The 12,595-nt window shown below is 34.9% G+C and overlaps 1 protein-coding gene across 1 annotated transcript; it reads right to left on the bottom strand.

Moving 5' to 3' along the window:
* Positions 1-909: 909 nt before the first annotated feature.
* On the bottom strand, positions 910-10,979 carry LOC128163754 (retinol dehydrogenase 12-like). The gene is made up of 8 exons (XM_052827406.1): positions 10,806-10,979; positions 9,273-9,455; positions 8,003-8,174; positions 6,643-6,768; positions 5,937-6,095; positions 5,229-5,390; positions 4,015-4,284; positions 910-2,551 (listed from the first exon to the last, which is right to left on the bottom strand). The coding sequence occupies exons 2-8, from the start codon at positions 9,450-9,452 to the stop codon at positions 2,304-2,306; spliced, it is 1,317 nt and encodes a 438-aa protein (XP_052683366.1). The 5' UTR covers positions 9,453-9,455; positions 10,806-10,979; the 3' UTR covers positions 910-2,303.
* Positions 10,980-12,595: the final 1,616 nt, after the last annotated feature.

Below are 12,595 nucleotides of genomic sequence, written 5' to 3'. Positions count from 1 at the left end.
GTACATCAAGAGTTAATGCATGCGTCCGTTGTGTTTGGAATAAATTGCTTTGAAACTGCGAATTCGTTTGGTATTGACTTCACAGGAAAAACAGAATATTAGAGTATTGATTGCAATTTCTAAAACATTGCTGAGAAAGAGTATTACATGATACGGGTAATACCAGTGATGATATTAAATGCTTTGTTCTCAACAAGTTAAACATTCCTGCATTTTAGTTCGATGATATTATAAACATCAATTTTAGTCGATTAAATGTAGATCGTAAGTTTGATGACGTTAATGAAAAAGTATTGTTTAACAATACAGAACTTTATTATTGAAAGGTAATTTTCCCCATGAAATAATTCTATAAAGAAGAATGTTTTTGGTCCACATTCTTATAGGCGCTTGTTTCTGTAATAAGTTCAACTTTAATTAAGGAATAAGGAATCATTCTCTGAGTATTATGAAGTGATAATTTTGGTCGGGGCGTGATCAAATCCAATAAAGCCAGAATGGCTTTATGATAGATCTGATCACGCACCAACCGATATTATCACTAAATAATATTCAAATAATAATTCCTTATCCCTTGTATCTGTATAATTTTAAGCAATTGTACCATTAACTAAGCAAACCCCGCTGGCACCTCAATTTGGCGTCATTTGAAGTTATGGGTTTCACAGTACAAAATCCATACAAAGTGTTATCACAGGCAAAGACACTGGAAAAAGTAAATATCATAGAATAATATACATGCAATAACACGTTAATATCATACTATGGGGGAAGTTTTGTCAAAGAAACAAGCGCCTGTGCACGTTCTCTGTGAAATCAAAGTGTATACACTACACGTAAAAACAATGTTATTTCTTCTATACGAATATAAATAAAATGATTACTGAATAGAGCATTTGAAGATCAGTATAATAATATATTCACTTTTATTTGCCATAATTACAACAAAATTATATCATGATCAAAAGCATTGTGTATAATCATATTTTTTTGTGGTAATTATTAAATGTAAAAGAACAATAAGCTGTCAAGTACATGGTATTGTTTTACAAATAAGTCACAACAAGGATTTCTATAAGGTAAATAAAATTGGTGTAGGTAATTAGGAGGACCATGTGTATAGGTTACAGACCAATAGAAACATAAATGTAAACGTAAATTTACTGGTATATGTCAAAATGTACAGGAGACAGAGGTATAAAAGAGAGCGGCATAACAAAATTACAACCTTGGGTTCAATAAAATGCATTGAAATTGGTTAATTAGGTCACATGATAATAAACACAGTCAGAAACATAGTGGTATAAACTCATGCGTAGATAACTAGATAAACTGAAATAGCACAAAAAAAACCACTCCAAAAAAAAACACAAAACAAAAAAAAAAAAAAAAACAACTTTGGAGGGATAGTTACCTGGACAACTTTTGGAAGGTCATACACTTTTATAACTTTTTATAAAGCACATCAACATGTACATGAGGAGTCCTACCTTAATTTTTTTTAAAAAGATTCAACTATCATTTGTATTCAAAATCTATATAAAAAAACAATTCTCAGTCTACAATCATGATTGGAAGGCACAGTTTTGACTTAAACACTGAACAAGACATTTAAATAGCCGGTTTGGTAAAGGTATCTCATATACTAGACTAGTATTAGACAAAATATGTGTATAAAATAAATTCATTTGATTAAATTATGCAAGATTATGTAGCTCAAATATACAGTACAACATACAATACTGAAATATCCTATTGTATAAAATAATGTCACACCAAAAAAAATTTTTTTTTTTTTAAAATAATAAGATTTTGTTCAAATGACATATAAATATACAGTGTATACAAACAAGGTTTGACTAAATGACTTAATGTCCATGAAACAAAATTGCACCCAGTAATGCCAATGATTTATAAAAACAAACATCTGTGAGGGTATGATTTTGACAGCAGATCAAATTTACATACCGATAGCTTTATTACAAGCCTGCCTCAGCAGTAAGTTTCTCAAACACATTTTATAATGGAAGATTCTTTACCAGTCAGCTAAAACATACTTCATGTTTTTTCTGGATTTCAAGTTATGAAAAAAAATATTAAACACCAAAAATGTCATCTGAAAATATTACCTTCAGAAAAAAAATATAAAGGATACAAAATGTTATATGTAAAAGTAAAGTTTTCATTTTAACCTACAGAAAACATCATACAATTCAACATACAGCTTTAAACTCATAAACACGATTACAAGACGTTAGTATCTGAGGTTGTGAATGGTACTGTAATGAGAAACGTCGTCATCTTCACTGTGCGGCGACTTCTACTTTTGTCTCCTCCTGTTCTATAGCCTTTCCTTTCTCCATTATTTCTTCTGTCTTTCCTTCATTCTTTTTCTCTCCATCATTTCCCTGGTTCCCAGTGTCCTCTCCTTTAGAAGTGTCCTCCACGGTCACCGTGACTTTGGCTGGTTCCCCGTCTCTGTCCTCAGGTTTCTCCTCCTCAGGCTTGTCCTCCTCATCAACAAACTTAATGCCCTCTACATCTGGGCCACCTGAAAAAATGACAACCCAAGGTCAATAATACTAATTCTCATTTACATGTCTTAATGCTTTTCGTCTCACATTTCTACAATTCTATATATTTGTGAATATTACTATATACAGTAAATGATTCTCAAGTCTTGCTAAAATATTCATGTGTTAACTACAAGACTTTCTTTTATAACCAACCAAGCATAGGTAGGTTAATACTATGGATTTTGTAATTGACATAAAGATATCAAGAACATTTATGAATTTGTCCTTTTGGATTGATAAGACAAGCTATTCCCATACCCTTATACCTTAATGCTCTACATTAAGATTTTAAAGATTCTAGGGCCAAAATTTCAAAAAGTAATATAGCGGGCAGGTATTTTAATTCAATTTTCTGATTCAAAATGGACAATATTAAAGTCAAATTTTAAAATTTTTACTTAAAATAAAACAAGTGAAAAGCTGTCAATGTGACAGCAAACCGGGTTTTCTTTTATGTGAACTGTATCCATAATCTATGTCAACCCGTATCCAGTGAAATGGAGTACCATATTTGCAACATTTTGCCAAAAAATGACTAAGTTCAAAAGCTAGTATTTTTTCATATAAACAATCAGAAATCAAAATCCTAGCAATATGCACACCTCTGATATAATTAATCTGCAAAAGAAAAACTTCCTATCTTGAGAACTGTAGGAGGAGTTATCCGTACAATAAGGGTACCCTATATGCAATATTTTGCAAATAATGACTAAGTTCAAAAGCTGGTTCTTTTTTGATAAATTATCGGAAACCAAAATTCTAACAATATGCACACCTCTAATATATGCACAATTGATCTGCAAAAGAACAACTTCCTATCTTGAGAACTGAAGGAATAGTTATCCGTACAATGAGGGTACCCTATATGCAATATTTTGCCAAAAAATGACTAAGTTCAAAAGCTGGTACTTTTTTGATAAATTATTAGAAATCAAAATCCTAGCAATATGCACACCTCTGATATATGTACAATTGATCTGCAAAAGAACAACTTCTTATCTTGAGAATTGTAGGAGGAGTTATCCGTACAATGAGGGTACCCTATATGTAATATTTTGCCAAAATATGACTAAGTTCAAAAGCTGGTATTTTTTCGATAAATTATCAGAAATCAAAATCCTAGCAATATGAATACCTCTGATATATGTACAATTGATCTGCAAAAGAACAACTTTCTATCTTGAGAACTGTAGGAGGAGTTATCCGTACAATAAGGGTACCCTTTTGGCAGCCGCTCTCCCGCCCATCCGCCCTTCCGCCATTTTCACGATTTTAATAACCGGATTTTTCCGTTGGAAAACCCAGTTAAAAAATGAGTTATCCCCTTTTGATTATGGCAATACATATACTGCGTCACCATTTGACTTAATGTAGCCAGATCCAAGAACCAATACTCAAACTGTTTGGCCCAACATCCATTAGTAACGATCCCTCCTACCTTTGCCCTGACCCTGATCGTTCTCTGTTGTTTCCTTTGCCTCTTTTTCCTCTTTCTCTTCCTTGCTCTTTTTCTTTGGTGTCTTGGCTTTGGGTGACTTGACGGGTTTTTCCTCTGGGGGTGGAGGAGCGGGGGCAGTCAGAGCCTCGTACCCGTCCAGACAACAATAACGGGCAGACAACTCATACAGCCTCTTCTGGAGATCCTCGTCGCGAGATTCCTCAGAAGATTCTTTTTCCTCAAAGTCGTCAAAATATTTTCCAGAAACACCTATGGGAAAAACCAAAATTGATATGTTTACTGATTCAATCCCATTACAAAATCTTGCATAAAATTTTAATTACAGGTAGATTATTCTACATGTGTATTAACAAGTCTTGACTATCTTCCACTTTTGATAACATTAACAGAAGAAATTCTACTGAGTCTGGTTACAATTCCAATGCTTTGTTTTGCCTATACTCTGTCCCAAGATATTTTGGATTCACATTTGGCTTAATTGCTTGATATTTACAAATACCTCAGGATTCAAACGATGTTCATTCAAAAGTATGAAAAATTTCCAAGATTTCTCAGTCGAAATGCCCCTGTTAGCTTATCAGGTTTCAATACAATGCTAAAAAATGAGATGTCTACGGAGATTTTGTATTGCAGCAAGCCCGGATGATAACGTTGAAAAATTGCGCGATGTATTCCGAGTGTATTCCGAATGGAGAAAAAATGTAAACATTCCCCATTATAAATCTCCGTAAGGAATCTGTTTTCGTTCCTTTGAATTTTTCCGAGTGAAAGATGATAATGTGTCAATGAATTTATCTTGGAAAATATCCCTTTCAACTATTTCAATTGCACTTCTTTCACAGGTAAGTGTATTTTTATTAAAAATCGTCCAAATGTGTTGCATATATATCTTGGGACAGACTATAGTTTACATATATGTTTATTGCATATGTCTTGAATTTCTTTCTCCTTTGATAACATTAACGGCACGAAATTTTTAAATCATTGAAACTATGAATTTACTAGTTGATGTATTTTGATCTTTCCCAGATAAAAGTCAAGTTTTTATATAAACAGTCAGCTGACAAATAAATACGTTGATAGAGAAATCTTTTCATAATATTGCTTGAACAACAAAAAGTCATTGTAACCCCATTACAAAATATTTTTCTCCATATTTCTACTTTGAGAGTTTATGGCTTGCTGTTAAATACCTTTGTATTTTTCACTGATGCTCAGATCTACGATCATTTTACTTCCATGGTCCACTGTTCGAGTAATTTTTGCCAATTTAAACATCGGGGCCATCAGATAACGCAACATGAATCGTGCGACCGATGATGCGTGTCTAGACAAATCCGTGGTAGGAATGAAACCTGCAACAAAAATTTGTCTCTGTTATACACACCATTTGCATTGTTGGATGGTAAAGTTGAAACACAATTTTTCAATGTCACTGGCATTATTCTTTGCCGAATTGCAAAATAACGGAGTTGAGCAGCACTGTGGACTGGTGGAGTTATTTTATTTAGTGTGGGTCTGTTTTCTTAGATTGTCAGTTTTTTTAATTGGATAAGATTTTGTTGATTTGCTTCCATGTAAAATGAATATTAAATAATGTATTGTTTATTTATGGTAAATGGTAGTCACAAAATAATTGTAAAAATTGAGCCACCTTATTTTAAAGTATTGGTCTGTTCTTTGAGCTTGAACTGAGTTCAAATAATTGCAAATATTTGACAAACATCAACAACTAAAACAGTCCAATCCATTATGAAAATTCATAATACTAATGATTAATAAAAATTTCTACTTAACATACACTGTACATGGAGCAAAAAAAAAAAATTACTATTTACAAATTTAATACATGTATTAGAATTGAAGTATTGGTCTGTTCTTAAACCTTGACCTGACCTTACCTGGGTTCATACAGGTGACCGACACCCCGGTCCCCTCAAGCTGCTGGGCCAGGGAGTAGGTACTCATCACCATGGCAACCTTTGAGTTCTTATAGGCCTGCTGTCCACTGTATGTCCCTTCTTTGTCCAAGAAGAAATTATCCAGGTCTAGGACAGATGCTGTTTAAAAGAAATATAAATCTACTACCTGTTAAATATTAATGTTCATGTTATTAATGTAAAAACCTTACATCTGGCAATATATACATGTATGTACAACATCAGTATATATTCGAACTATCTTGCTCCGGGCTGTGTAATATGTACAACTGTACATCAGGATCCCCATTAACAAACTTACAGCCTCTGTTCATCCTCTCATTGACATCATGTAGAGAGGAAGACACCATTAACAAACTTACAGCCACTGTTCATCCTCTCATTGACATCATGTAGAGAGGAAGACACCATTAACAGACTTACAGCCTCTGTTCATCCTCTCATTGACATCATGTAGAGAGGAAGACACCATTAACAAACTTACAGCCTCTGTTCATCCTCTCATTGACATCATGTAGAGAGGAAGACACCATTAACAGACTTACAGCCTCTGTCCATCCTCTCATTGACATCATGTAGAGAGGAAGACACCATTAACAAACTTACAGCCTCTGTTCATCCTCTCATTGACATCGTTTAATGAGGAAGACACCATTAACAGACTTACAGCCTCTGTTCATCCTCTCATTGACATCATGTAGTGAGGAAGACACCATCACGATCCGACTGTCTCCAGTCTCTTTCCCAGTTTTCTTCAAGTCTTCCAGGAGAAGATGCGTTAAAAGGAACGGGCCTGTCAAAAACACAAGATCATGTCTTACTAAATATATACATTACTAAAGTAACAGAAAATGGGTCTGAAATAAACCGAATTCATTAGTCCCCAAGGTCAAGGTCATACCTAAAGACTAGACCCCAGAGTTAGGGGTAATGGGTGAAGGACATACTTAGGTGATTGGTTCCCAATGTCAGGGGTCAAGGGCAAACCTAACTGATTGGTCCCCAGGGTAAGGGACAGACATTCCTAAGTCATTGGTCACCATATTCAAGGGTCAGAAACATACCTAGTTGATTGATCCCTGGGGTCAGGGACAAACTTAAATGCTTGGTCACAAGGGTCAGGGGCATACAGGGTTAGCAAAAAAGCAGAAAATACTCATAATTAACAGGATGGTGGGAAATACTGGTATTTTCCAGGTGCAGGATGCAGGCACAGTAAAATCCAAATCAAGTTGTAAACAAGTTGTCATCATTAGTCATATTCAGCAAACCTGTGTCTGTGTTTGATAGCTCTGCATGGTCACAGGTGCTGTACAATTAGTTATGTATTGCATGTTTTAATATGACCTTGGAAGTACTTATGTATCTAATGTGTGTTTCTCTGTGACATTTTAATATTGCACGTAAGCCATGCATACTATAACTTGGTTAACGAAAAAAATTGCATTCCATTATTAGGTAACAAAGTTCATTCCATCACTTGGCATTCCAATAACGATTGTGCAATATAATATATAGGTCAATGTTATCCATAACAAATTTGTCATACCAGCGATTGTTTCTCATCAAGGTTACAGCTAGGCTAAATGGTTACACGTTTTCATTGAAAAAATCAAACAAATGAAGAATTTACTTTTGGATTTCCATTAATTCTCAGTTAAGTGAAAATCAGTAATATTTACCAGGACAGGAATATAATAGATGTACCAGTATTTACCATGTTTACCACTGGTAAATCCCAACACCAATATTTCCCGGCCAACCTTCTGATCTCACCTAGGTGATTGGTCCCTAGGGTCAGGGGTATATCTGAGGGATTGGTCCCCATGGTGAGGGGTCAGGGTCATACCTAGGTGATTGATCCTCATGGTCAAAGGTCAAGGACAAATTGATCCCCAAGGTCAGGGTATATTTAAGTGTATGGGGTGAATGACATTCCAAGGTGATTGGTGCCTATGGTCAAGGGTCAAAGACAAATTGATCCCCAGAGTCAAGGGTATATCTAACTGTCTGGGTCAATGACATACCTAGGTGATTGGTCCCCATGGTCAGCTCAAAGTTGTCCTTGGTGAACTGTCTGACCCGGTCATCGCCCTTTAGGAACAGCCCCGCATTGTTGACCAGGACATTCAGTTTCTTCCCCAAGGCGTGAAAGTCCTCCACGAACTTCCTGATGGATGCCATATCAGCCAGGTCTAACTATCAATGAAAACATCAAACCAATTACCAATCTACCTATTAAAAGTTTAAAATTCACTGTAAGATTCTGCATTTTTTGGGTGCATGGATGGTCAATTAATGCTTTGATATTTCATCTTCCATATGACAATTCTTTCTTTTTTTAATTTGCATTTTGTTGAATATAGTAATTTTTATTTCAACATCGCAGCTTGATAAAATAAAAAAAAATTCTTTTTTTTGGAGGTAGAGAAAGTCTCTCCCAATAAAATGGCCACATACTACTAGCATCACTAACAAGTGCGGTACATGTACCACAAAAGTTAGATCATATTATGATTCATGAGCTCATCTGTATGTCAATGTCCCTGAATGTGAATATGAATATCTTCTCTTTATAAAATATTATTCTGAGATATCATTACTAACAAAGAATTCTATTCAACATGTAACTGCAGTTTCCCCACTATAAACATTGAAAATGAACTAAATAATGAAGATAGGTATGGCTCTCCAAAGTTGGGAATATTTTGAAAATATCAGAGGTATTGTCTCCTGCACAACATGTTACAACCACAAAATTCAGGATGAATTTACTTTGCAATAAGAGCATAGCAATTTTCATACCCAAAAGATGACAAAAAGAATGCAATGATCTCCCACCTCCTCTCAATAGCATCAATATACCGGTACAAAGATTAAGAGATTAAGACTGAGAGAAGACAGAAGAACTTCATTAGTAAGGCATGACCACAAAAATCCAAAGGACAATTGTCAAAACATAGAATAAAGTCAAGTTAAGACAGACAGGAAAAATGGACAACAAAAAACTTGTGCCACAATACAGACCAAGATAAAGACAGAGAAGGCAGGTGAACTTCATCACATCAGTAAAGACATGGCCCAAAAGGACTTAAGACCAAACAACTGTAAAAACATTGAATAAGGCCAAGTAAAGACAAGAGTGATGGACAACAACAACAAATTGTGCCACAATACAGATCAGACAACTGTATCGGGATGGGGGACAACTTCAAGATAAAATAACTGAGGTAAATATTACCAACACATGTCACAAATAACCACATTCAAGTGTATGTACTAAAACATTTAAACTACCTGAAGATATGTTGTGAGGGCATTAGGATTTTCCTTGAGAATATTCTCAACTGCTGCTTTCCCTTTGACTTCATCTCTACAGGCCAAAATGACGTCATTCCCCGCCTCACACAGTTTTTTGGCTGCATCAAACCCGATCCCTGAGTTGGCCCCCGTGATGATGATTACTCTGCCTGTCATTGTCTGAAACAGGATGTAATTATCTCTTAGATGCAATTAAAATCTATTAATTCTTGCAACTGTGTTTCAACTCTCACAACTATATTCTATCGGAAATTAGAAAGTTTTTATCATACATGTTTATAGCGAGCGAAGCGAGCTCTAAGAACCAGTGTGCGCGGGAAAAAGAACGAGCTAAACCTACAGTTCATCAAACAAATTTTTTTGTCTGCGTCCCATAATGCTCTCTAATGTTTTCACCCGTGGTGCTATGCCAAAAATGGCCGACTTTTAATTCGTAATTTACAGTGACTTAAAGTTTGAAGACACATTTTGAGTACCGCATATGCTTTGGCGAGACTCAAAAGATTATTTACATGCTTCCATACCTCCGTATTGAGTCGAGAAACGTAAACAAAGACGAACAAAGTCATGGATGACATCACAGTGCACTCGCGCTAGATTTCCCGCGATAAATTTAGAGGTGGATCAAACATCTGTAATGCGTGTACTAGCTATTTCAGTTTAGACTGCGATGCCTGCCTCATTGACATATGATTTGTTTTTAATTATTTTTAATATAGAGATTTTATGTATATATATTAGCAAGAGCCATACTTTACTGTCATATCGATCCATTTTTAAGCTAATTGTGTTTGCATGAGTAGGGAGGAAATAAACAATAGGACATTTTGAACTAAATAAAAAGGAATAAAATGAAAAAATAAACAGTTAAAGAAATTATGTAGATATTGAATATAGTCAGACCATTAAATTTAAAAGTGGGAAATTACACACCTACAAACAGGTACCGGGCTCTCTCTCTCTCTCTCTCTCTCTCTCTCTCTCTCTCCCTCTCTCTCTCTGGGAAGGGGGTTGCGCTGTATGTATCATAACCATTAAAATTAATACCTTTGGCATACTTATTGTAGAGCATTACTCTCTCAAAAATTCTTTGACGTTCGTTGATATCTAAATAAAACTAAGTTGACAATGATGCAAGGTATGTGTAATTCTTGCTGCACTCGCCAGAACGGTAGCACCGTAAAACATATTAGTTCATTTTTAAAAGCCCAAAAAACATCCTTTTTCACAGCAAGTATCAATGTTCATATATATATGGTTATAGATCAACAATAATACGGAATATTGACAGGACCAGGGCGGCCATTTACCATGTTTACTTATGAAAGGGTGTTGGTGCCAAAACACATGACACATTATACACATGTGTGAATGCATGTTGCATAATTTTGGAAAACGTCAAATGTGCAATACTGATATTACTGTTACTTTGCACTTCTTTTTTTGAAAAATGTACTTTAAATGTCGTACATAAATTACAGAATTACACTATATTTCATTAAACATTACCTTGACAATGCTTTAGCTGGAATATGCTGTTTCTCTTTGAATGTCTGCGATTTGGCGGCTTTCCGGAAGTAAACAAAGGGAACTATTTTTCTACGCATCAATAATGCAATTAGTCAAAGGGATAAATCAAGTGTTTTATTTCAATAAATGTGAAAGTGAGTGTAATATCAGCTTGAAAAGTTTAAGTTGTAAAGTGATTAGAAACCACGAATATTTGAAATACGATAGGAGTTTTAACATTTGTTTAAGAACTATATTTCGCTTGAAATCAACTTCCTGTGTTCTAGGGCACTGGGGTAACGGGTGGTTTCGCTCCGATCACTTGTTCGCGCTGAGAGGTTTCGCACCGAGTGGTTTCGCCTCATTTCAATATATTATATATAAATATTATTAACGATCAAGGATTACCTGTATTTATCGATCTAAGCAAACCCCACATAATTGCTCACGTTGTGTTATATGGAATAGTTTAAAATTATCGTGATTTCACCTACACTCTGTCCCGAGTTTTTGCTTCCACCACTTTTTGCTTGATATTTCAATAATAGTAAATACCTTTGTGCTCAAACTAAGTTCATCCACTAATATGAAAAATGTCCAGATTATCTGTTTTGAAACGCCCCTTCTACCGCTTCAGGTTTCAATACACATTCAAAAATTGAAAGTCTACAGAGATTTTGCATTGCATCAACCATTAATAAGCCCGGATGATAATGTTAAAAAATTGCGCGATGTATTCCGAGTGCATTCCGAATGGAGAAAAGATGTAAACATTTCCCATTACAAATCTCCGTAAGAAAATTGTTTTCATTCCCGTGAAATTTTATGAGTGAAAAGGGATAATTGTTCAATGAAGATATCTTGGATATATTCCCTTTCATCAATTTCAATTGTATTTCTTTCACAGGTATGTGTATTTTTATTAAAAATCATCAAAAATTGATGGAAGCAATAACTTGGGACAGACTATAATCGAGCTGTCTTAATTTAATGCCTTTTATAAACATTTTTGTAGTGAAGGCTTTTTTAGTCATTTCATTGATATATATCCGTGATTTTACTTAGTTATGTAAAATATATATGCATTGGCCAAATGGACATATAAAAAAAAAATTATATAGTTTGCAAAATAGAAAATATTCAAAGTTCGATTGAAAAAATACTTAATAATACATTAATTTAACATGTACATGTGGCATATATGCGGGCATCTTATGGAATTTTATGCATTATTTAAATCATTTTATAATCTATCATATCATATAATGCATTATATTTTAGGTACTCAGCAGCTTATGGCAGTAGAGGCAGCATTCACGGACCATTTCTTTGCTAAACTCTTTCAGTATACTGGTTCCAAAAAAAAAAAAACGCGCTAATGAATTCTTGAGATACTCATCATTTAGTTCTCCAAATTAGATCGCAATCAAAGCTATTTATTTAACGGTTTTATTGATGATGGATTAATTGCCGACTAATTAAACTGCTCGGGCGATGTTCGTGCATGTGTATAAAATTATTGTCTAATTAAACTAAATTACTTTCTAAAACATTTAATTTACATATTTAAAAACAAAGCAACAAGCAGTGTGTATTGTAGTGGTTATTAATACAATCCGGGCGAATCCACTCTGTATTCGGAGCGAAACCACTCAGCGCGAACAAGCGATCGGAGCGAAACCACCTGGATTCGGCACTGGTAGACGGACATCTCCGCCCAACGACACCTCGGCCAAGAGCGTTTGACACCTCGGCCCAGACGGGTCAGCCCAAATTTATTGACACGTCGG

This window comes from Crassostrea angulata, chromosome 9 (assembly GCF_025612915.1).
Source record: "Crassostrea angulata isolate pt1a10 chromosome 9, ASM2561291v2, whole genome shotgun sequence".
In the NCBI taxonomy this organism is placed as follows: domain Eukaryota; kingdom Metazoa; phylum Mollusca; class Bivalvia; order Ostreida; family Ostreidae; genus Magallana; species Magallana angulata.
The sequence above is the reverse complement of the archived record's forward strand: the minus strand, read 5'-3'. Positions and strand labels throughout refer to the sequence as shown.

What these genes read in the sequence shown, in the direction of transcription:
- LOC128163754 (XM_052827406.1), bottom strand. Translation starts at nt 9,452, where the DNA reads ATGACAGGCAGAGTAATCATCATCACGGGGGCCAACTCAGGGATCGGG. An exon ending in CCCTCACAACATATCTTCAG is followed by an intron (nt 8,175 to 9,272) that starts GTAGTTTAAATG and finishes TTTCATTGATAG; the next exon opens with TTAGACCTGGCTGATATGGC. An exon ending in CATGGGGACCAATCACCTAG is followed by an intron (nt 6,769 to 8,002) that starts GTATGTCATTGA and finishes TGTTTTTGACAG; the next exon opens with GCCCGTTCCTTTTAACGCAT.